This window comes from Vigna umbellata, chromosome 9 (genome assembly GCF_029865625.1).
Source record: "Vigna umbellata cultivar VRB3 chromosome 9, Vumbellata_1.0, whole genome shotgun sequence".
NCBI classification, from domain to species: domain Eukaryota; kingdom Viridiplantae; phylum Streptophyta; class Magnoliopsida; order Fabales; family Fabaceae; genus Vigna; species Vigna umbellata.
This window is the reverse complement of record NC_142173.1, coordinates 22207249-22234265: the sequence shown is the minus strand read 5'-3', so window position 1 is coordinate 22234265 and position 27017 is coordinate 22207249. Positions and strand designations below refer to the sequence as shown.

The 27017-nt window shown below is 30.1% G+C and overlaps 1 protein-coding gene across 1 annotated transcript; it reads right to left on the bottom strand.

The window, feature by feature from the left end:
* Window positions 1-16329: 16329 nt before the first annotated feature.
* On the bottom strand, window positions 16330-18529 carry LOC124841794 (NAC domain-containing protein 43-like). The gene is made up of 3 exons (XM_047318134.2): window positions 18159-18529; window positions 17625-17899; window positions 16330-17435 (listed from the first exon to the last, which is right to left on the bottom strand). Exons 1-3 carry the CDS (start codon window positions 18340-18342, stop codon window positions 16626-16628), a joined length of 1269 nt encoding a protein of 422 aa, XP_047174090.1. The 5' UTR covers window positions 18343-18529; the 3' UTR covers window positions 16330-16625.
* Window positions 18530-27017: the final 8488 nt, after the last annotated feature.

The window sequence follows — 27017 nt, the reverse complement described above, 5'->3', positions numbered from 1 at the left end:
AAATGAGTGGTATGAAGACAATTTTTGAAAGTGGAAATGGTTGGAAATTGGTGACTGTGTTAAGAAGATGGACGGACACAATGGCCCAGAAGTGTGAGGACGATATTGATTTTTTGCACAATGGCAATCAATGTTGAAAGTAAACGGGTCGCTCTTTGTTACTCTCTTATTGAAACTTTGTCGTGGGAATCCTCCATGATCATTGAAAAGAGGAAAGAAGGAAAAAAGCTGGTGTCCTCGGAAAGAGAGGGAAAAAAAGGATACGTAACTGATGGTTACTTATATAAAAAATAAATAAATAAATAAATAAATAAACTGATGGATGGATCTACCTCATTTATGTTACATACTAACTATTAAGGTTAGGCAAGTGACAACAATGTCTAATCAGAAACCTTAAATTGATGATTGTGGAAGGCGAAGGAATGAGTTGAAATTTGAGATGAGAAATTAACATGACTTATTATAAGGCTAGGTAGCTACAGGATATAGTAGTAGTACTAAAGAGAATGGAAAAAATGGAAACGAAGGAATCTCCGGCAAATCACATGGAGGATTAAAGTAGGGGAGAGAGTTGTCTCCTTCTCTGATGAGAACCCCATGTTCTCTTATTACCTGGAAGTTAGTGAAAAGAGAATAAATGTCTGAATATCAGTGTTAACAAGCGTTTTTGGACGTAAGGGTTTGACAAAAAATATCAAGGAAAGGCAATAACCTTTTCCCATCTTTTAATCTCATCAGCATCACTTTGAGATTTGATTCTTTTGGCCTTGCATGTTTTTCAATAAAGAATAAAGATGAGGCTTCTAAAGCTAAGCACTTTTCAACCCATCTAAATTCGAATTATTGAATTCCGTTTTGATTTAGATGTTACACCTTGCCTGTACATTACACCTTGTCCCACCCACACCTACCGTGATTAACTCACGTAATTTCATGCTTATTAGGTTACTTTAGCTTCCTAATTATGTTCATCTCTGGCAATGGAACAACGTGTGATTGACACTGTGGAAGGTATGTATAGAGGGGAGAAAGAAAGAGTTGAAACCAAAAGGTCCTATTATGCCTGGAGACCATCATGGCCTCGCTAGGAGACTGTGACACTTAAGGGTAGACCTATGGCCTAATCAAGCCAGAGCCAGTTGGTAATTCCAACTTTGTCGGCCAATCCCTCAACCTAGTTTTGGCTTAATGTGGGTCATGCTTCTAATTGTAATGGGGCAGCCTTTCTCTACCATCATAAAAAGATGAAATCATTTCCACACCCCACACAAAAAGAAGAGATCGACCTCACCCGATGCTGTTTTTCCTAATTTAATACCACACTTCATAACTTAACTCATCTTTATGCCTATCTATCTATCACTTGTGTTAATCGATATCCATTTATTGGATTTTAATCCCTGCAAATTATGTATACTTATTTAGGTTCTTATACAGTTTTTATAATAAAAAAGTAAAGAGATTAATAATATATATACATATATAAATGAATGTAAATCTTATTTTACAAGTGAGTTTGTATGGTTGAATTAGATTTAAAGTTCACTTCTTAAAAGTCTTTCAAAACTTATTTTAACGAGACTTGTTGTTTGTTAGACTTATTCTCTTAAATACTATCCGTCATTAAATTAAGTTTAAAGTCTACCACTTAAGAAATTTTTTATCATTTTCTTGTAATGTTTATCAGATTTGTTGTTTGTTAGATTTATTGTGTCATTTGTTATTAAATTAAATTTAAAGTCGACCTGTTAAGAGATTCTTTATATTTTTTTTGTGATATCTATCTTAAAAATTAGTTGCTCTTCAGTATTTTTCATATACAATGTTCATATTTATGTGATTCTCAATGTGGTTAAGTGATTTTAAATATTGATTGTGAATTGGTTTTGATTTTGAAGGTGAACATATATAGGTTGAATTGATGAAGTGGTGGGTTATGAGTCTCTTTGTATTTCGGATCTCATACAGAGGAATCATACCCAATTACATTATTAAATGTTGGCCTATTAGACGTAAAATATTTTATGAAATTTTTTTTTAGAAACTTTGATTATGTAATTTAGAAACATATATAAGATCCGATAAATAGTTTATCAGCATATAAAACTTAAAATAATAACAAGATGCATCTTGGAGACATCCTCCATAATTCATCAAGAAAGAATCATAACCTATGTGAACTTGATATAATAAACAGGTTATATAGGCTTCAACTATACTAACTACCCTTACACTCAGGTCACTCATGTGGTATATTTGACAGAGAGAATAAATAAAGAGAAAAAAAATAAAAATAAATTTCTAGATGTATAATTGGAGTCTAGATTGTATAGACTCTTAATGATTTTATTTGAATAATTTTTTCTGATAAGATGATGGTAAACGTCATATTAGAGAGTAAATAATTTTGTTAGGTTATTTGAGTGGATGTAGAGATCACTTGGAATTTAAAATCTTAAAATAATTTTGTAACTTTTTTTATTTATTTATATATTATAATCAAATGTGAGTTTCTAGACTTTAAATCTCAGACTCTATACTTGAATTTTTCATAATCTCTTAAGTGTGAGTCTTCACAAATTGTAAATTTCCCCTATACCTAGAAAGTGTTTCCTTCCACGAATCATCTACTTGTATAACTATCTCCATAGCTTAAAGATTATTTCACTCAACAATCTTCTCATTGTATAACACTATGTACGAAGAGCCGTGAATTGTTGGATTGTCAACCATAAGAATGCAAGAAAAACACAAGAACAATTATATATCAATGAGCGAAGGCAAGGGTAAATGTTAATTGCAAAACATCATATAAAATAAGTAAAGGAACTTATGTTTTTGTAATTAAGTTGAAGTAAAGTCTATCTGTGATGTGATTGATTGCAGAAGATTGAGCCATTTTACTGTATATCCCAACTTATTTATATATTTTGTCGTAGTTGGTCATTATTGTAAAATTACATGCAAGTGTTGGTGCTGCAAGGTCTTTGGCAGAAAAGGGAAAGCTTTTTTACGTCATGATGGTACAGGAACAGGTTGATTAGATTCTTCTTTGCTGGTGGTAAACCCGATCTGATTAGTTGAAAAAGGTTGAATAATTGGGCGAGAAGGAAATTTTCTGAAGAAAGCGAATCTGATAATCGATGGTGAGCATTGAGAGAACCCGTCCTATTGTGTATAGAGAAGTAGGTTTATAGACCTTCTGGTGGTACTTTGTCGAGTAAAAGTTGATGGCAAAATACCAACCTTCATCAAGATAAACATTACCAAAAGGCAAAGATAAAAATAATTAATTCTAAAAACAACCCAGTTTTAGCGTCTAGCTTTATGATGAAATGTTGGTGGAAGCATGGTTGAAAAATGGAAATATTGCTATTCATTGCCTTCATAATCTGATAAAGGAGTTACGTACGGAATCTCGCTTTGAAAATCTTTGTATTTTCATTTCATAGTTTCACTTCATCAACAGAATGGATCAAGTAATTGATTTTACAGTGAAAAACTGCTTTGATTTAACACGCGAATCACCCTAAGAAGCTTCCTTTTTTACTTGATAGCTATGGATCTCTTCCTTTCTTTGTAACGGCGTATATGTCAGCATTATGCCAACGCCCACACCAAAATGGTCTTTCCAATGCCATTTACCATATTGTTTCTTATATTTTAGGTAACTATATGTATTTCATCCATTCCATTTTTTAAGTTTTTTATAATTTTATCTTCCAATTAAGTTTTTGTTTATACAACTAATTTACATCATAATTTACTTCAACTTTACATTCTTATAACCAAATATGCCATTGTTTTTTTTTCTTTTTAGTAATAATAGAAAGACACATTTTATATTCATTTGATATACCTTACAAAAAGTAAAATGATTATAAAAAATTAAATTTTTTTATTTTTTTAAAAAAGAAAAAAAATAAAACATAAGAAAGGATAATATTAAATAAGTGTAAAAATATGTGTATCAAAAAGTATATATTTTTTTTGAAGTCGTGATTTTTTAATAGAAATTGTTTAAGTAAAAAGAAACTAATATATATATTTTTCAAGTATCACTTTTAAATTTGAAGAATTAAAAATAAAATTAAGATTTAATAACAAAATTATTCAATATTTTTATATTTGTTTATAATTTCTATATTTTTTTAAAAAGATGTTCTTATTTTATATGAACATTATGTCCCTTCTTCAACTTTTTCATTTTATATGAACATTATGTCCCTTCTTCAACTTTTTCATAGAGATTGAACAAAACACATTAATAATAATTTAACTGAAAAAACTTGAATTTTTATAAAAAATACACTGATAATTAAATAAATAAAAAAAATTGAAAGGACAAAAATACTATTAAACTTAAAATTAATTCAAATTTCTGTGGCTCTAAATCAATGCAATGATTAGTCAGGGTAAAATGTGTGGTTTTATTAATTTTAACGGGACATTCAATTAAGTATTATTACTTTTTATGAATTAGAAGTGGAAGTAACTTTTAAAGTTAAGAATTTGTATAATAGTTTCTCTACAGTAAACAAGAAAGGTGTTCTTGATGTGGTTAAATATATTTATTTAATCCTCAATTTCTACCTGTTTTTAAGGTTTCCATTTTCTGAATTTCTTTTACTTATATTTATTTGTAATGTCATTATCAAGTATAATATAATATTAATTATTATTTTTTTGGTTTAGTTTACAAATAATATCTATTGCAATACAAAAAAATCTTATAAATATTTTTTTTTAAATTGAAGAAAAAAATGATTATGCCTATTTATTTCCTAAAAGAAAAAGTTGAAATCAGTATTATTAAAAGGAATGTAGTAGTAAATATAAATGGTAAATTTGTATTGAAGCATTTTCCCTGAATTTTACCATGAAAAGGATTCTTCAAAGCAGAGAAATTGTATTTACCTATAATTCATGTGATATATGATTGTCCAACCTGGAAAAAGAAAAGCTCGAGTTAAGCAGAATAGAAACCACATCTTTAAAATGTACTATTTCTGCCTTTTTTTTATTTTTTGTTTTTTTTATCATACATGCATGTTGATTACGATGAGGCAGATTATTCGATTTTTTATTTTCGAAAAATTAAAATTCATGAGACTGGACACCAGAAGACAAAGTCAACTTGTAGTATTTTTTATATAAAAAGGATGAATGGCTTTATCGATAAAGTAGTTTGATGAATGGCCCAGTGCAATAAAGGTTATATATTTTATAATATCTTTTTGAATACTTGAGTAGTTTCGAATACATTTTAAAATTATTTACAAAATCCAAATATTTGAAATTCTTTTTCCAAAAATGTAATTTCATCTTCAAAGTTATCAAATCAATTTCTTTTCTATGTAAATATAAGTTAGTCATATATATATATATATATATATATATATATATATATATATAAAATAATAATAATAATAATAATAATAATAATAATAATAAAACCTTTATTTTTCGAAGTTCATTTTATTCATTATATCCACTACAAAAATAATTATTTTTAACTGGAGTTATTTTTTACATTTCTGAGGTTTTAATTTTTTCTAAGAGTGTTATCCACTATTTGTTATATATTATAGAGTCAACATCAGATTATCTTTTTATCTATAACCATTGTTTCTTTATATCTTGTTCTATTTTTTATGACTCCTACACCCTATTTCCAAATTTTGAATATTGTAATATTTTTATAGCGTTTATTTTTACTTAAGTTGCACATAATAAGTTCATTTTATTCTCAAATTCTCTATCAACGATAAATAACCAAAAAACAAGAAGCAATTAACCCGAATTTAATGGTTATTAAAAGCAATCGTAACCCATACAATACAAATACGTAATAAAAAAAGTATTCATAATGAGAAATTAGAGATAGAGATATATCGAATGGAAAGAATAATTCTTAACGAATATGATAGAAAATGATTAAAGATTTACAAAAGAAATTCTTCTATCTCTAAAGTTTATTGGAATTATAACATTCAAGTAAATTTTTCACAAATTATAATAAATTATATCTCCAACGAGTTGAATTGTATATGAATCATAGCTAGTTTGAAATTAAAAAAATACATAAATAATTTGTTTTGTTTTGTTTTCCTTTCTATTACAGACCTTTGAAACTAAGCCTAGGATGACATATAGGACACTATATGCCAAGAAAAAAGATAGCCTAACATAGATGAGAATTAAAGTGCCGGAGAAGAGATATAGCTTTGATTCCATAATGAAATTATATTGAATCAGGAAATAAATAGAGAAAGTCTTGCAAATAAAAAATATACTCAGAACTTAAAAAAGTGGCTGATCTTTGAATAATGAAGACTTTCTTACATAATGTATATATATTACAAATGAATATATAGTTGAAAGTATACCCAATTATGAGCTAATAACAGTTTAGGTACAACTAACTTATACTAAAAAAAAATGTTATTTTGTTAATTAATAATAATTTTAGGGAAAGGTGTCTCTTTTTATTGTTTTCTGCTTAAATGTTCCACACAAAAAAAATTATTCATCATCTTTTCTATTTCCCATTGGAATGTTTAACTAAATTTCCACCTTCTTTTAGATTTAATGTTATATTTTCGTGTAACTATTATTTTCCTAGTTAATAAAATTGTTATTATTCTTATTCTATGTTTATTCTTTCTCGATATCTAATTATTTTATCATAAATGAAAATTTATATTTGAATCATTTTACAGAACCGAGTATATTATATGAAGATGAGTTCAATGAAATTCTTCCGTTTTTTCGTCAAGTGAGTTTTTTTTTTTGTGTTCTTTTCTAAGTACTCATTCTTCATGGATGAATGATAGTGTGTCTACAAAAGACATTTTGACGTCCAAGTTAATAGGATGATAGCAATTGATACTGTAAAAATTGAACGTAAATTATTTACCTCGATGAGTGTACTACTTATAAGCTGATTATTTGTGGGCCTCACCTATATAGGTCACGAGTGGCCTGGTGGTTCTCACCAAGTTGTTTCAAAGAGTAAGTCTCCCTTCTACTTTCTTCTTTTAGATCAAAAATATTTTCTCATGCATGTGTTATAGTGGGTGTGCATGTGTTTCGAGTACGTCTTCCAAGCTCTTTTAGTCCACAGTGAATCTAACTTATTTTTGCCCCTATTGACTGGTTGTCCAAACGACAACTTTGTCACTCAAGCGAGAGCCCCTATCACCCAAGTAAGAATCCTCCAAGGGTTCATTTTAGTTTCTGTAATGGTGTTGCTCAAGCGAAAGAATCTTGCTCAGATGACTCCTTAGGCTATTATAATTCCTTATTTCCAATGTGATTGAATGTGACATTATGAGAATATGATAGAACGAGCTATATATGATTGTTTGGCGTGAGGAATCGAGGTGTAATCATATTTATGACGAGATTATAAGCCTAAAGGTGAATCAATGAATGGAATGGTTAAAGTGAAATTACATATACTTGTCTTGGATTTTGACATCTAAGGAAGAAGTATAAACCTCTCTAGTTTACAGTGTTATGTATAGGCTAGGGATATATGTTGATTAAAAGTTATCTTTACTCTACTAAGCTGTAAATCCACATAGGATGTTGTAGCTTGGTTGTGAGAGTTGAAGGAGATTTTTATGCAGGGATTAGAGGTGAGATCTCGATTATGGCGATACCTGTTGAAGTTTCGGTAAACGTACCGAATCGTATCAAGTAATAAACCGGTAAGACCGAATATCGTATCCCAAGAGACTCGTGTGACACTAAACAATCGTATAATTACTTAACTAATTTAGACTAAAGAATGATTCTGTTTAATGTGAATTCGGTGCAATAAAAAATAGACATAGTGCATAAGTTGTAAATTGAACTTTTGGGGTTAAAACACTTGGAAATGGAATGATTAAAGAAGAAAAGGAATGAAAATGTTGGAGAATGATTTCACCTACTACACTTTCATGCAAATGCACATTACTTCTTATTCATTTAATTGCTCAAGTCAACCTACTAAGTTCCTCAAACCCAATCCCTTGGTAGAGAGAGCCTAGACTTACTCATTAAATTCCAATCCCTTGGAAAACCTAACAAGTTCATCCGCTTTAAGAAATGAGGTTTAAGACAACTAAATGTCCAAGTTCTATCCCAAGATACAATTTCCTTTAGGTGCTTAGTCCAGTTCAAGGTTCACAAAATATCTCCCAACATTAAGCAAACCAAAGAATCATGTTATGGTTGATGAAGTCACAACAAGCTTTAAGAGAAGGACAAAAACACTAACAATCAATGAAAGAAGCTTATATTCATTCAAAACAAGTGCATTTACAAGAGAGTTTCATAGTTACATCATTCCCCAACAAAATAAACTTAGCTCTCCATTGTCATAGAGAGCTTGAGCTTACAATGGAAGAAAATGAAGGAGGTGGAGACCCAAGAAAGATGAATGGAGAGCTCCCACTGCCCAAAACTAGCTTCCAGAGGTCCAAAATGGTGTTTTTGTGCTTCAGCCGCCAAGAAAGTACCACCCTCGTTGCATGGAAGCCTTAAATAGGATTGGGGTGCCACATCAGCATCGTTACCGCTCAACTGCAGCCCAACGACAACATTCCAGAGAGCAGCCACTCAGCTGCACCCCAGCGGCAGCATTCCAGAGAGCAGTCGCTTAGTTGCACGCCAGCTGCACCCAGCTACAGCAAGCAGAGATTAATGGGGCTCACTTGCACGCTAGTTGCACCCCATCCACAACATTCATGTTCAATGTTCTTTTTTTCACACTTCTTCTTGCTTTTGTGGTTCTTTGATTCTTTGGATTGGCACACAAGCTTCATGTGAATGATCTCTATAGTAAAAAGTGGGGATTAGTGATGAAATTAAATCAATACAACTCAAGATGTAACTACTTAGAAACATAACAAATTAAGACATAAAGAAGTTAAAAAAATAAGAAAGAGTTGATATTTTCTCTCAATTCAACACTGAATCATGGTAAAATATGTCATTATCAATATCATAAGTTAACTTACCCCATTCAAGAAAATTAGGTTCAAGATTGGTTAGGTCAAGTAGAGTCAAGGCTTTTGTGGCAATCCACTTTTATGACGGGTGCATAACTTCTTATATATGAGTCAGTGCACAAATTCAGATAATCGAGTTTAGATTTTGATTTGTAAAACAAATTGTTTTATGACAAGAGGAACTGAGCACTTGCTATGTTTAATTTAATATAATAATAATACATGTGTGTCTAAGTTATCACTAGCTTAATCTCTTTTTGAGTGCATGTGGTGGTGACACTAGTAGGTTGAATGTACTTGTTTTAGAGAATCATTTAAGGATATATATCTAGCTATGTGATATAGTGTAATGAAATAACTATGTTATGTTTTTGTATTTTGCTACTAGTTAATAAATTAATTACAATAAACTAAATATTTATAAATTTGTTCGGTTATGTTGCGTATCAAATAGATTATTTTTATAAAAAATTTATAAAGTTGAAAAAGAGTTGGTGAAAAAAAAAAATATAATGTAAGTGAAGCCAAACAAAAGTTGGAAAAAGAAAGCCAAAACCTGAAGGTTTTAGTGTTAAGAATGAATGAATAAAGTGAACGGGAAAAAAAATATAATTTTGGTGACCAAGTAACAAGAAGTAGAATTTATTGTAAATTAATATTTAGTTAAAACATAAATTATATTATGTTTAAAACTTATAACAGATAAATATTATTTACATTTAAATTATATTTTAGTTTTGGATAGCTAAAATATTTTTTGGTAAATATTATTTTTAATTAGTAACTAATTTTAAAAGGATGACATGAATATTTGTATTGTAGTTTCTTGGTGTAAAATTATGTAGTTTATTCATGAATATAAATAAAAATTTGAATTTATAAATATGGTAATAATGATAAGAAAACATTTAAAACATGATTCTTTGTTCGATCCGGACCACATTTTAAAATAATAATTTAATTTAGTTCAAATTTTTATATTTAATTACAAATGAATAAAAATTATATTTGGTTCATGTGACTTTAATAGAGGATGAATATCAAATTGATGAGTTGCAGACACTTACATGTCATTTTTTTTTTATAAATCTGAGAAATTATTTTCTTTCACGTCTCTAAATTTAATTGTTTTTAGTAACATTTTAGTAGTAACAATGGGTGAGAATTCAAGTGGAACCACAAAAGAATCTTTTAAATGATTAAATAGTACTTTTGTATCTAAGACCACCAGCTTGTTGTTTAGACGACGTAGTTAACGGAGTTAATAACAACGTTTAATACATTACAGAAATGACAATTATAAACATACAGCTTTTAATTACCTATTTAACACTTAATAGAATACTAATATTTTAATTTACTTCCTTGATTCATATCTAATTAATATTTAATATTTTAAAGCAAAAACATTCTTTTGTAGGTGTTTATTAGGTGTGGAGCTAAAAATGTGATCACCGCCCTGACAGAAAATGAAAGGCCAAAACATATTTAAAAAAGGAGACACTAAAACCAATCTCTTACACATTTTAAATAACTAAAAGAAGTTTAATATTAAAAAGTATCTTTAATTTAAAATAGTCTATCGATATTTAAAAAGGAAAAAAAAATTAATAAATAGAAAATAAAGATTCAATTGTAGTTCCCACCATTCAATTATCATCATTCTACAAATTTTACCATTCAAGTTTTTTCCACACTCTGTACGAAAAGGTTTTTTCTACGTATTTATCTTTCTTATATCTTAATTTTAACATATTTGTTAAATGTATACGAAAGTGCTAACTATCATGAACGAATGGCATTGCTTACCACTATTTGTTTCTTTTTTTTTAAAAAAAATCAATATTAATGTCTTATAAAAATCGTTCATTATCCTGTATTTATTATATTTATTTTTGATTAATTGATGTATACTTTTTTACTATTTATGTAAAAAGAAATATACCATTAAAAAGATTAATACTGAATTTTACGCCACACAAATTATTGACCATGATTTAATATCTAAACTACGCTGCAATGTTTTCACAAAGCCGCGTGGACAGCCACGTTCACATTTCCACATATAACTTTTAGGGAAAAATAATATATAATGACAAATTAGGATTCAAATGTCACCATCCTCTCCAACCTCTCTCACTGTGCACCTATCATTATTTATCATTGAGCCTAAATATTTCCAAATTAAATATTACCACATTTCCATTCACAAAAATATAAATAAATCTAAATTAAAATGAAATACGATTTTACGAATGAAACACAAATATATTAAATAAAAGTAATTTTTAATATTAGAGAGTGTTTTGGTATGTAAAATCGAGATTAACAATTCTTCTCGGTTCATTCGTCTAATTCCTAACAGCTAGTCTGTTATTTGTTTTTCAATCATATTTTAAGGTTATTGGTAGAATATATTCTGATCCCAAAATTAATATGGATTTAACATTCTGTATATTAAATATAACCAAATTATTACGATATTTTAAATTCAGAATGAACTTTGAATTAGTATCGGCTTAATTATAATCTAACTTGTAATGATATGTTTTGATTTAATATAATTATCTTTAGCTCTAAATTATGTTTAAGGAAATGAGACTGCTTTTCACGTTTCTAACCAATCGAATTCCTAACGTATGGATACGGTACAGAAAGAAACTACAAATAGATTTGTTAGTATTTTAGTATAAGAGAATAATCATAATTCCAAATTTTAGGATACATTATGTATATTAAATTTTCCAATCGGAGTGCTAATTATTATTAATAGTAGGGATCCGCGTATTAAGTAGGAAAAAAGAAAAAACAGTGCCATCAGTTGACAATTAATTGTCATCATGAACTTGTGTCAAATCTCAGCAAAAAATATTTTTGGCCTTTTTATTTAGTTTAAAAGATGCCACGTTTAAAAGGGTTTTGAGTTGTGATAATTATGGTAATTTGAATATTTATACATGTGGATGTATGAGTAGAAGAGAATGAAAAATGTAGGATCTTGGATATGGATACGTGTGAGAGGTAATTGCAAATGGAGTTGTAATAAGTAGAGAGAAATTCAAGAGCATCATTAAGGAAATGTTGAGTCCAGATAACAATGATGCAAAATGAAAAGAAAAGTAACCTTATTTTCTTGCACAATCTGATTATCTTTTTAGCTTGCACTTCGCACTAGCTAGAGATACTTATACCATGCCGTTAAGTTTTCCCTTTCCATCACTGTAGTCTTCCATTTTCTAAGCACATTCTTGTATTTCTATTTGTTCTCCTCTTCCATTCTTTCCCTCTAATCATGTCTCTTTCTTTCTTATCACATTTTTACTCATCACCAACACTCTGTCTTAGCTCATAAAACCTCAATAATATCAAAACTTTAATATCTATGCTCTCAAACCATAATGTTTTGTCTTTCCACACTAATCAATTCCAATGTTAAACGCGCTTCGTTACATGAACTAAGTCGGCATGTTTATCAAAAACAGTTTTAAAAGTTTATGATTACAGTTAATCAATGACAACGCAATCTTTCAATTCTATGATTTTCTCATGGATTCTCCGTCTAGATATTTGTTTAAATTCGAGATTTTCTACACGTTCAATCAATCTTAAATTTGAATGTTTGTTTATTTTGTTTAACATTAGTTACGTATCACTTTTACTTTCATATATTTATATATATGTAATTGAAATTTGTGATGTACCCAAAAGAACTTTTACTTACTTTTTCTTTTCGAGTGTCTCGTTACCAAACATTTCCAATAAGTATCTTCATTATAACAATAAGAAAGGAAATAGAGATAAATATTTAATATATTTATTTAAATCATGCTTTGTTGGTAGATCAGCGTGTTTTATTATTTGAGAAACTTTCTATTGTGTGATGATTTTTAAGTCACTTCATGCTGCAGTGTTTAAAATCTTTGTCTTGATTTACATCTTTTGAAGTTCTTCAATGTGACTGAGTTATTTACTTATTATTATATTTTATGAAAGAATAGAGAGTTTATATATTTTGAATGTATTAATTATGATGGAGTTGACTGAGTGTATGTGTTCAAAGAGGTTGATAAAAGAAGTGATAAAGTTTCAATCAACCCACCAGATTTGCAATAATGAGTCACAGAATTTAGAATAGATAAAGGGGGAACCAGAAAACAAGAAAGAGGAGAACCATGTTTTTCCTCCTTTTCCCCTTTAGCAGTTGGATAGAAAATAAGGAAAAAGGCTTTTCATAGACTTATATAGTAAGATCGACAATACCATGTACTCACATCCTTCGTATTTTCCCAAACTCATACAATCATCACGCTATTTATAACCATAAATTAACTTTAGGGCACTCCTATTATATATGTCACCGTAACGTGACTCACTTTTTCTTAAGCTTGTTCATAATTAAGGTTTTGAAAAGTATATAAAGCTTATAAATTCATAACTATGGTGACGTGTGGTATTTTAATTCTTAATTTACTTGATTCGTGGATTTTATTTCCAAAAAGAGGACTTTAAAGAAAGCTATAACTAAGGAAAAATTTACACTTATTATAATATGTATATTTGTACTGTTTCAAGGAAATTGATCTTGACATTCCTTTTGTTTTTGGTTGGTGTTTTTTCTTATAAAAGAAATGAATAGGATTCTGAGTTAATTACGGTGCTCATGAATAGGTTAACAATGAATACTGATTAAATTCATGATACATTTATCTTGAATGGAATTTTAGTTTATTATACGTTGAAGTTATTGTGAAAATTTAAACAAAATTAACATATATAAGTTGAATTCTTTATGATGACAAAGTAGAAGTATACTTACCCTGTTGAAACGATGAAGGAAATCTTACGTTTATAACGATAGAGAAAACAATATTTGTTCTCCGTTAATGGTAAGAGTTTATTAAACATAATGTCAAAATTGTTAATGAAATGCAAGATATAGATTACGCTTAACTCTCTCATTATACTTTTTTAATTTGAGTTAAATATATTTTTAATTTCTACAAGTTAGAAAATAACTATTTTTAGTTCCTAAAATATAAAATTTCCAACTTTTGCCTCATTGTACTTATTATTCGAAAACTACTCCCTCCATCCAAAAACAATTGTAATTTTAGTCTTTAGAAAAAAACAATTGTTTAATTTTTCATTGAAATATTTTCTTTTTTCATCTCTAATTTTCCTCCAAATAAATAAAATAAACGTCCATACATTATTGAGACAATGATGTTATAAGTAGCGTATTTATTATCAATTCACATTTATTAAAAAAGTTGATTAATTTTGTTGGAAATGTTAAATTTAATTGGAATCACAGCATTTTTTTTTAAATCACCCTTAAATAAGAAATGCATATACGGAGAGAAGATAACAAAAGACGAGGTTTTAAACTATAAAACTAAACCTTCAAGTCTCCAATCTTTACAAGATTGCTCATAACATTTATCAGTTGCAAACTAAAAAAATATGAATGTTTTTATAAAAAGTATTAATGTAAGAGACAATAAGAAAATAACACGGTAGAAAAAGAGATGGAAATTTGAAAATAATATTTATATTTAGATACTTAGGGATGAAGTAGTATATATATGTATATATTATAAACGAAAGAGGAAAAAATGAAAAAATGGGAGAAAAGAAATTAGTAATAAACAGTATTGAAGAAGTTGTAGAGTGTAGGGAGACAGAGATTAGGGGTAGCTGAGATGATGATTGGGTCGTTATCAAATAATTCGACCAATAAACGAACGTAAAGACCCTCTGTAGTGTGGTTGGTGGCATGGCCTTAAATTCCGGAATCCATTCTATTCTTAATCTATTGCTTACCCTTATCATTATCCTTCGCATATTTTTCACCACCCAACGTACCACACTTCTCCAAATACTATATTATAAAACTAAATACCATAACAATAACCTTTTATTATTATTTCGTCAAAACAATATCCATCTGGGCCCCTGCTAATTTTGCATGATGAACTTCCAGTTATTTCACTCTTTAATGAACTTTCCAACCCACAATATTCCCGTAGAAGACGAATATAACTCATTAGTTATAGAAACAAGTTCAGAAAACAGCTACTACGTTTGCTTGTTAATTTTAGTGTTTATGTATATATATATATATCGCAGTCGATCTATGCGAGGAAAGAGAGGTTTAGACGTTAATGATCTTAGAAGTAATAAGAAGTGATTGACACGAGTATGTATTATTCATGGAGATGAGGATAAATAAATGAAAAATGGATGATCCTTTTCTAGAAATAGTGTGGCAGGAAAGTTTTAAGCAGAGGCGACAAGAACGTATAAGTGTGAAAGAGAGAAAGAGATAAAGAAAGTGAGTGGACCAAAAATCCAAACAAGTCCCTTACCTATGGCTTACGTTTGATAATTTGAAAATGGAGGCTCCTCCCAAAGAAGGAAATAAGAAAGTGAAAAGGAAATGAAGATATCCCTGTGTGGCGTGGTGTGGCACACAGTGGAACAAGAAGAAGAAGCATTTTGGTACATTTTTGTTTGGGGGGTTTTGTGTGCATGGAGTTGGAAGTACAGTTCTTGAAAAGAATAATAAAAACAAGCATGTGATAGTAGTATTTTGCGTCTGATGAAAATTGAAAAAGCACTGGTCCCTCGGTCCCTTTCTTTTTTACCCTTTACCCCGAGATTAGTGACGAAATGAATATGCAAAGCTTACGTAATTATGAATGTCTGAGAGATTCTGATCTTTTGACTTGGCTAAAGCTATATGGAGGCTTTTTATGGTGTCGCTCTCTGTAGGTCGTTGGATGTGAAAGTATTGCGTTTGTTTCTACTCATGCATGTATAGTATGTATGATCAGCGGAGCCCATGTCCCGGGGCACTTCCTTTTGGTAATTAGAGAGTGTTGGTGCAACAGGACAACCTCAGCCATGGCCTCTGCACCTTCCTTCAACAAACCGACAAACCACGTGACACAAACACCACCACCACATCATCATCATCATTATTATTATTCAAACACCACCCTATCATCTTCTTACCAGATCAAATAAAGTAACCCTTCTTATAATTGCGCTTACAATTACCAAAATATCACACTCTTCGTTCAACTTCACCACCCCTCGCACAAATATTTACCAAAATTAAATAATGCTAGACATCGTCATTAAGCAAAGACCCTTGGTTGAAAATGCCATCCCATCTTCCAACCTTTTCTTCTTTATATCCGTTCCATTATTCCATGCGTGTTAGGTTAATTAATTTCGATGAAACTCGATTGTAACCACGTTTGTGTACGAAATATATATATATATATAAATATGGACTAGTTATATGGAGAAAAAAAGATTTACTAAAAGACAATTGTCAATAGAAAATTAATTAACAACAAGAGTTGAATTAAGCTAATCAAAGTAAAATGTATACTAGGAGGATTATCACGTTTAAGAGTCTGTAATAATGATCCTCTGACTGGAGAGAAGAACTAATTAAACATGAAATATGACGAAGGACTAATTATTTGTATATTTAACAATGGAACATGGGGGAGGGAAAAGGTGAAGGAGGTGGGGTTGGGAAATATATATTATTATTATTATTTTTTTTTATTATTATTGTGATTTAATTTGGTTTGGTTTAATGGACTAGAGTGAGGTGTTGGAGACGTGGCAGAGAGGTTCGGAGGTGGAGCGGGTGAAGTTCCAGAGGTCAATCTCGCTGGCGAAGTCGTGAGCGGGGTTGATGTATGCGGGTGCAGCGGAAGGTCTGGTGAGGGTGGTGTTTGATGAAGGATTTGATGAGGATCGGAGGGTGGGCAATGGGAGATCATGGTGGGGAGTGCAGTAGGCGATGGTGGGGTCGTTGAAGCATGCGAAGTGCCTAGAGGCCTCGGTTTGGCCATTGAGCTGAGAGGCAACCAAACGGTCCAGCGCAGCCCAGTTGGTGAGGCCTCCTCCACCTGATGATGGCTCCATTGGGTGAACCATGTTGGGGTCACCACCACTCACCTGGTGGGTTGCGAATGACCCTTCGTTGTCCGTCCCCATGTCTGCTGGAATAATGGGATGGTACCCATTATTGTTCATCTCGTTGTTATTATCACCATTATTACTGTTGCTGTTGTTGTTCTGCTGACTCTCCATGCTTGTGGATTTTGGGCTCTCTAGGCTCGGCAGCTTCATGAACCTGTCATTGTTCACGCCTGTCTCGTAACCCCTTCCCAACCTTCCATAGCCGTAGCTTCCCTCGTAGCTGCTCTCTTCCTTGCAACCCCTTCCCATTTGCTGAAGTATTTGCTCCAAAGCTCCCTCGTCGCACGACTCGAACAGGTGGCTCCTTCTACCTTCTCCCGAACCTAACGGGCTGTCTAGGGTTTTCAGGTTGTTCTTCTTCTTGAATATCCTACACACCACCCACCCTTCCTCTTGACCGCCGTCCCCCATCACATTCGACACCTAAAGTCAAGTCACAAACAGATTCGTAAACACGTTTGTTTCACAGCCGAACTTCCTACACACATGTCATAATAGTTGAACTACCATTGCACAGCTTCACATGCAGTTTGTAGACTCGTTTTTAAATTGTAGTAAAACTACAGACCATAACTAACTAACTATCTAGTTGGTTTTGTTGGAGTTGCTTACGATATTGGTGTCGCCGGTGGTGTTGTCGTCGAGTCTGTATTCATGCATGATCCAGTCAGATTTCTGGCCGTGAGGGGCTCTTCCTTTGTAGAAAACCAGAGTCTTTCTCATTCCAATCCTCTTTCCGTTGCTGTAAATGACCTTGTCACGGCCAGTGGCCTTCCAGAATCCGGCAGCAGTGGCGCGATTGGTGCGAGTTCCTGTGGGGTACTTCTTATCTTTGTGGCTGAAGAAGTACCAATCATTCTGCGGAGTGGTTCCTATTTTGCATTTCTCTGCAAAAAGAAGAAAGAGAAACCCCTCAAAATGGTGGCGTGATTCATGTCATGCATGACTCATGATGCAATATTGAATATTCCTACGTATCATTCGGCCCCATGTGAGAGAAGGGTGAAAAAGCGAGTAGAATTGAAAAGCAGGAGAGAGCAGTGAGTTAAAGACCAAAAACAACCATGGGAAGAGTGCGTGAGGCAGACATTAGTAGTGAAGACTAGATGAAAAGTTATAGGAGAGAGTGATGAATGTGAGACAGACCTTGAATATCCCATGGCTCGAGCTTGTTGAGATCAACATCACGAATGACATCGAGGTCAATCTTCTCGTAAGAGACCTTCTTCCTCAAGTAGTACTGAAGAAGCTCCTCCTCGGTTGGATGGAACCTGAAGCCAGGTGGGACTTGAGATTGTCCATTGACAGATATGCTCATGTTTTCCGGCATTCAGGTGGGTAACCAGGAGAGCGATCGTTGGAAGCTAGGTAGCTATAGGAAGAAGAGAAACTAGATAGAGAGTGGTTCTAGATTGAGCGGGGACCCAAAGAGAAGAGAGAGAGAAGGCATTCAAATGGGTACGCTAGAAGGAAGGATAGGAAAGAGAGATATAATGAGGTGGTGTTGAGTGTACTGGGATGAGTATGTAAAGGGAGACTATATATATGTGCTGTGGGACAGAAAGGACCAAAGCATATACACACACAGATAATTAATTGTATTAAAGAAATAAGGTAAAAAAAATAAAATAAAAATGGATTTGTTTGTTTTAAAGGTTGAAGGGACACCAGACACCAATAACCAATTGGTATATTGTTTATAATATGATGAAAATGTGGGGTTAGTTTTACTATGGTGGGAGAAGTGCCACCTACCAAGAAAGATGGAGGAAGAGAGAGTTTAACTGTAGAGGGAAAAACGAGAGTGGGGCCACGTGTATGCGGGTATCACTTAGGGGCCCCACCGGGTTGGACGTTGTGGGCATCTTAGAAGAGTAAGGGCGCACGCCCACATCCACAACTACGACCTCTGACCTTAAAATCTCCATGGAAAACCACCTCTGAAACAACCATGGACCATGGCCGAAATTAACCTCTCTCTCTCTCTCTCTCTATAGATACATACATACATACATAGCCAGCTCTCTCTTTATCTTACTTTTATCCCTTTCTCTTTCATGTTTGGCTTGGGCAACCACCGCAACAAGAATTTTTTTTTTTAATAGAATAAAGGAATATGTAGGGTAGGACCCCAAACATGAAAATAAGAAAAATGTGATGGATGGCAACATGCAACTTGGAATAAAGTTGCTCGTGTAAAAAATATGATTTATTTTTTGGCTTTCAATTTGACATTCTCTTATGTTTCATACATACATCATACTTTGTCGTTCTTCACCTTCTTGCTTCCTTGTTTTCTTCCCTCTCAGTAGTTTTCATGCCCAAATTATGCTCACCATGTATAGGAAAATATTTATGTACCTTTTACCCACGAGAATAATCGCGTTTAAAATACTGAGAATTTCTCTCCCAGGTATCCAAATCTTTTCATCAACTTTTTCACGTATTCACATTAAGCGAATGCTATATATATCTATCATACTTAAAAAATGTGTGGAAAATACGACGCTCCTAATCTACTTCACTCCAATAGAGTACTTCTACATGCTTAAACTCATGGATCTCTCAACTGGGTAACTCAAACTTATTACTTAAGGTTTCACTTATTGGTTAGTACTTACAATTCAAAAGACTTTTTATACATGAAATTTTTAAACATTAAATATTATTCAGTAACAGGAAAACATTGCAGTACTTGAGAAGTGCAAGCATAAACATGAGCTTATAGTATTACCCGAGTGATCATTGCTACCTATAATATGGTATTTTTTATTGGATTTCTAGCTGGTAGACTAATAGTAAAGATTAATGTTAATGTTGTTGTTGAGATAGTTTAGGTACCCAGTGAGTGCGAGCTATAAAAGCTACCTCACTCGGGTGCCATATAGGTTAACCCTGGAGCATTGTTTTCAGCACTGAAATTAAGCAAAACCTACATCTACTTCTTAAAACTCTTTTAGAAAGTTGAAAAATAAGTTACATATATTTGGTTCATTTAGTTTGCGTCAGCTTTTTGTGTTGTACAAGGATCCTTGAGTTTCAGTTTTTCTATTTTGGCAGTATAAAATAGTTTGGTGAATTTTGGACTCTCCTAAATTAAAATATTTGCCTTGGTTAGTCCATTTTTGAAAATGATCTAAAGAAGCCAAACCCACTGGCTGTTTTGAAATAAATAATTGAAATAAAATAAAGAATATTGTTAAATGAAGTGAATAAGGAATTGAGAGAAAACAAAGAATAAGAAAATAACAGGTTTTGAACATATAACGTACGTGAGTTACAACCTCTATCATTGTTACACTACCATCAGCATCAGTCACGATATCATTCATCAAACGCAAAAACAAATCACCACCGTTACTTGACTGTGTTTCGTCAGCAGCTACCCTTCTTTCTTCTTCATCACCCTTAAACTCTTGACCACATGCTTTTTTCTTTGATATAAACTGAGAGAAGATGGGTCAATAATTGTATTTTAAATACTACGATCGTTTTTTCCCCATAACAGAGTGAAAATGAGCTACACATGACGCCCATATCTGTCTACTATACGCAATTTGGTTCATCTGATTAAGCTTCTCTTTCTCTCTTTTCAAAACTTAACCTTTTCTGCAGACCCTTCTCTTTCACTGTTCATTAATTAATCTTCGGCTAGTCTTATAGAATACTTCTCTATGCTATTTTTTGCCGATAAAAAAGAGAATGATTAATCTGTTATTATTCTTCTAATGGTATTTTAAGATTTTGACCAAGATTTGATCATTTAATTAAGTAATCTGTGTTAGATGTTCCCTAATCATAAGTAGAATGTTGTGCAGTTCTCAAAATTTCAAAAGACACCTTCTCTGTTTTGATGGAGAGAATAGTTACTCTTTAAGATATGTAATCATCACTCTGCTGTGATTTTTGGCTGTGTGCTGTATGCTGTTAGGTTCACACACACGCATAATATTTTATATGCAATATGCATTCTTGTCCATTTTATTTTATCTTAATGCAAATATTTGGAGAAAATTAATGTTTAGCATTTTAAAATGTTTACAGAATAGGTAAAACATTTTAATTATTATTTTCAAGATTATTTGTTTCAGAGCTGAAACTTTATGTCTAACTTTAGAAGAAAAATGTACAAATCTAGAGAAAATGGAATTAATAAGAAGTAACATGGGATGGTTAGAGAAAAAAATGCAGAGTGGGGTGAGATTGAACATTTTGAATGAATTATTACTATGAATGTAGTGTGACATCGAGAACACGAAGCAGAGAAGCAAGAAAAGATCAAAGAACGGATAAAAAAGATCAATAGTTAATAGAAGAAAAAAGTACTATATATGATTTTTTGTATTGCAATTATAACTTTAAGGGAAACAAAATGTTAACAAAATAAGTCTGGCAAAAAACAAATCTTAAAACAACATTACTAAAAGGATTAATTTATCCTTTTAAAGAAACCAACATTTTATTATAGAAAAGGAATCTTAATATGATTTTAAAGCTTTAATTTATTTTTAATTTCTGAAACAATTTTTATTATTTTTATCTAGAAAAAAAATAAGATAGTGTTAATTTAAATTATTCATATGTAAATACAAAATATACAAATATAATTATCCATAAAATTTACAAATTTAGGTGTTTATAATCTATTCATAATATTTTGGTTGTTAAATCTTATGATCCTTGACTATTAGTTATATTTTTTTGACTCAGCGTTCGATGCTCAACTAGATAATTAAAATCTGGGTTTTTAATACGAGCTCAATTCTCAATGAGGTATTTGGTGAGAGGGAGATTGGTGTTGAATGTATCAATTGTTTTATGATAAAAGTAAATAGATTAAGTCACAATTTAATTTTGGTGTTTGGATTGTTATGTTTTATGTAGAAAGAAGTGTTTTGATAAGTGATAAGAGTTCCATCAAACACATGAATTTCCTTACATCATCCATATTTCTATCTTTATTATTTTTTTACATTTTCTCAATCTATTAGAAAAAAAAAAAAATCAAGCCATCTACTCTTCGTGACTCAAATGTTTAAGTAGTTGAGCAACCTTTGCCTTTTTCAAATTTCAACTTCCAAATCATACATATACATGCACTAGTGTAAAGAGTTTTTGACGATATTAATTAATGATGTTTAACAAGTCACTGTAATAAAAAATGTATAGTAGAAAAATGACAATTTCTACAAACTTTTTAATAATGATTAGCTAAAAATCGTCACTAAAAATAGAAATCACAATGATTGATAGAAAATTATTGTTAAAAGTGAGACAAAGGAGATATAACGATAGTTATACAGAGAACTATCCTTAAAACTTTCTTTAGGTAAAGAAACAACGATAGTTTTATAAAGAATCGTGATCAAATGTGTAGTAATTTCATAAAAAAAAAGATGCATTTCTTTCTTTTGCATGATTTTCATTTGAGTGTTCATCTTTTTCCCGCACTTTCATTTTCTGTTCCCCTACACTTTTGTTTTCTTATCCCTTTATGTTTTCACAATTGATGTTACCACCAATGTTGAACCTCCACGAGCCTCTATCAATCATGAACCATTCTATGTGAACCTGCATTGGTTGAGAAACAATGACAGTTTCACTGCATGTAGCAAACCTCAGTCACTTCAACTATCATCACCTTCGACTTATTTTTTTAGTTAAGATCCTGGCAAGTATACTAAATTACAAAAAGTGAAAATTCTAGATATTGTTTTTCAAAAGACTTGTGTTTGTTTAGTGAAACTATGATAATACTAAATTCTAGAAAGAAATTAAATTTTTGAAGTAAAATATATAATAGAAACTTCACCGAGATTAGGTTTAATATATCAATTCTATGTGAAACACTAAATAATATATTTCTAATTCTTTACTCTAACATTTACATCTTCTTAAAGATAAGTCTAAACTTTATGAATAAAAACCTAATCCCTTATATGTTTTTACCGAAAAATTCACATTAAATTTAGATGTTTATGATAACTAATTGATTAAACTCTATGGTTAGAGGCAATCTATTAGCTATTCTATCCAAATCAAAGTTCTAAACTGTTTTCCAGTAATTAGATACCAACAAATAAGTAAAAAATAATAGTGCAATTAAGAACATGAATAGAACACAAGAATAATGAAAAGGAAGTATATTAAATAATAGAAATCACAAAGAGTAAAGATTCATTAAGTCCAACATCAATGAATAAGAGAGTTAGTTACTCTTAGACAGTGTGAACACTAGAAAATAGATAGAATATGAATAGAACACAAGAATAATGAAAAAGAAGTATATTAAATAATATAAACCATAAAGAGTAAAGATACATTACTTTCAACCTTAATGAATAAGAGAGTTAGTTACTCATAGACATTTTGAACACTAGAAAAGGGATAAATGATGAAAATAATGGTGATGATAATGAGTGTCTCTTTGAGTATAACTGCTTAGGTCTGAAAAATGTACTTGAATGAATTGTAACTAATAATCCTTGATAATTTATTCAATCTTTTGAGATTTCCACTTATTTGCAGAATATTCCACAAATAACATCAAATACTTCTCTTTCAAAAATTATATAATAAACCCTTAATTATTTAAAAACATAATAATAAAAATATTAATAAAAGATAAAAACAATGATAATGACAATAATCACTTCTCATGCTCCTTCTTCTCCTCCTCTTTCTCTTTTTCTTCCTTTTCTACCTCCTCTAACTCCAGCAGTCATCGTCGTTGCTCCTCTGCATCATCGTCACACTTAAGTGTCGTCATTGAGTTGTTGTCTTCATCATCGTCGTTTCTCCATTGTTGCCACCAACTCCTGTCTCCTCCTCCACCTCATCTTTCTTCTCATATCATCTTCTTCTTATCATCCATATCTCTTTAATATATAAAAAAATGTCATTAAATTGGTTAGAAATTTGTCGCTCAATTTATTGACAGATTTATTACGACAAAATTCGTCAAAAATTAAAATTATAATTTATAGATGAAACACACTTTCAAATATGTTACTAATGAAAATATTTTTCGATAATATAATTTTTAATTTATTGACGAAGTTTACCAACAAAATGAAATCTCATATATGTTACCGACAAATATCTCCATATGTAATACAAATTTTAATTTATCGATATATTTTATTAACGAAAATATTAATCAATAATTTATAATTTGTCAATAATTTTGAGTTTATTGATGAATTTATTTTTGTTGTGAACAATGGATAATTATAAAAATTCTAATAGTGTAACGATCAAATTTTAGGATTATATTTCTAAGCTAAGTAATTGTAAAACTCTAAAATGTTTTTGTCTACGAGATAAATAATGTTTAGATTATGAAAAAAAAACAAATTACTTTAATTTTATGAAATATTACATTATTTAATATTAATCAAATATATATATTTTAGTTTAATAATAGATTATAAGTTTTATATATCTATATATATATATATATATATATATATATATATATATATATATATATGAAATTATCTAATGGCTCATTTACATATATTAAAATTTTTATAATATATATTTTTCAAAATATATTAAAGTATAAATTATTTCATCATTTTGTTAATGTTTCTGACATTTTATAAAAATTGACATAAATAGTGATGACTATAAATTCATTTTACAGTAAAATAAAAAAAAATCACCTTTTATATATAAATCCATTATGATGTAAAAAACGATATTATTTTGTATTGAAGTTTAGATTCAAACAACACAATATATGAAAAAGAAATATAGCATATATATTATGAGAAAGATTATACCATTTAAAAATGATTTTTTATTACAGAAGATAAATGGAGTATTTCATACCACATTTACATATAAAGAAACAAACAATTAAAAAACAGTCACTTTATTTGGTGAGGCTTTCTGTTTGTTTGAATTGAGGAATATACCTATTTAACTTTTTTTCCACCTAAACTCATATTTCACGTGTCACATAGCTCAACAAAGGAAGAAACTATTCCACTTCATTGCCAAAAGAGAAAAATAAACAATATTTGTTTTTCTTAAACATTCCGTTCTGATTATTTAAAAAAGGGTAAAATATGTTTTTAGTCCCTAAACTATTGGGTACCTTACTTTGAAATAGGGACGAAAACCAGAAACAACCAATAGTTTAGAGACTAAAAACATATTTAACCCTTTAAAAAACATCCTTGACGTAGTGAGATGAAAGAAGAGATTATAAATATATAAAAAATAAATAAAAAGACCATGTTTATTTCCAAGTAATTTAAATTGGTTGAAGTTTAAAATATTTTTTTATGTTTATTAGGTCTATGGAAGAAATTTATTAAAAAGATACGACACCAATAAAATTTAAGTTTAGATTGACATTATTTTTTATTGGGTTAAATATGTTTTTAGTCCCTAAACTATTGACTGTTTCTGGTTTTCGTCCCTCTTCCAAACTAAGGTACGATTTGGTCCTCAATCTTTAAAAAACGTTCGTTTTAGTCGAAAAAACGAACGTTTTGAGGACTAAAACGAGGACTAAAAACAAAAATTTGAGGACTAAAACGAACGTTTTTCTAAAGAATGAGGACCAAATCGTACCTTAGTTTGGAAGAGGGACGAAAATCAGAAACGGCCAATAGTTTAGGGACTAAAAACATATTTAACCCTTTTTTATTTAAAATAACTTAATAGAATAAATTAATAAGTTTTGACGTTTATATATTTATTTATTTTGATAGAAAAGTTGAACTTGCAGTTAAATTATGATGAATGTTTTGATACGGTTTGATTATATGCATTAGATGTAGTTGAGTGTGTTGGTAGCGACATGAATTGTGAAAGAAATGTATTTAGTTAGGAAAAGTCCACAGGTCACAGTACTAATCATTTTCTTCCTTCTCTAAATTCTCTCATCCTAATCATTCTTTTTTTTCTTGATGGACGATGGAGCAACCACTTTTAGTTACTAACCGGCACTTATATTGGTCATCATATTTCATGTCTATATCTTTTTCCATTTTCTTAAATATATCTTTTCTCCTTTCTTCCATCCCATCAATTCATTCTTTTTTATCTCCCAATAACTTATTCATTATATTTTACTCTCACGGTTATTCTTTTTAATTACTTTTTAATTACCATATGAATTAATCATTTTAATCAAATCACACCAACTTTACAGAATTCATCAATACATTATGTATCCTTGTTTGCTTTTCTAACCGCGTAATTAGTTTGTCAAATTACATTACAGAAACATGATTCCAACTTACTGTCTTGAACTTCTGTCATCATTAATCATTCAACATGATTACCTTAAAAACAAAATATTTCAACCACTATACCCAGTGCCATAAAAACACTATATGACATATCACCAATATTCACAGAACCTAGAACTTATATTTCTCTGCATTAGCAGGTAATCTAATTAATCATGCATTTTCATAAGTCAATCCCAGCAACAAACACCGTTAAATTTCTTTTAAAAATAAATATGCTTTTTCTTGCACAGTAAAATACCTCTAAGTTTGATTTTTCTTATTTATAAAACTTTTAATTAAAAATAAAATTAATTTATAATATATACGTAATATAAACTTTATTTTATTGACTATTTTATGAAATTAAATTGATTTAAAATTCAACTTTTTACGTACTATTAATGTCAGAGTTAAAATTTATTATTTGTTGAGTATATTATTTCATTTACTATTGAATTATTATCTAGTACTTATTAACATCTAATATTTTATTTGATATGTAAATATTTTAACATAAATTATATGTGTTGGAAGTTTCATTTTAACAAAAAATTAGGTCAATTTAATATATATATATATATATATATATATATATATATATATATATATATATATATATATATATATATATATATATATAAAAGTGTAGATTATAAGATAATTTTGTATAATTAAACTTAAAATTCAATCTTTAAAAATAATTTCTATGTGAAAATAAAAGATGAAAAAGAAATAGAGAAACAATGAGAATTAT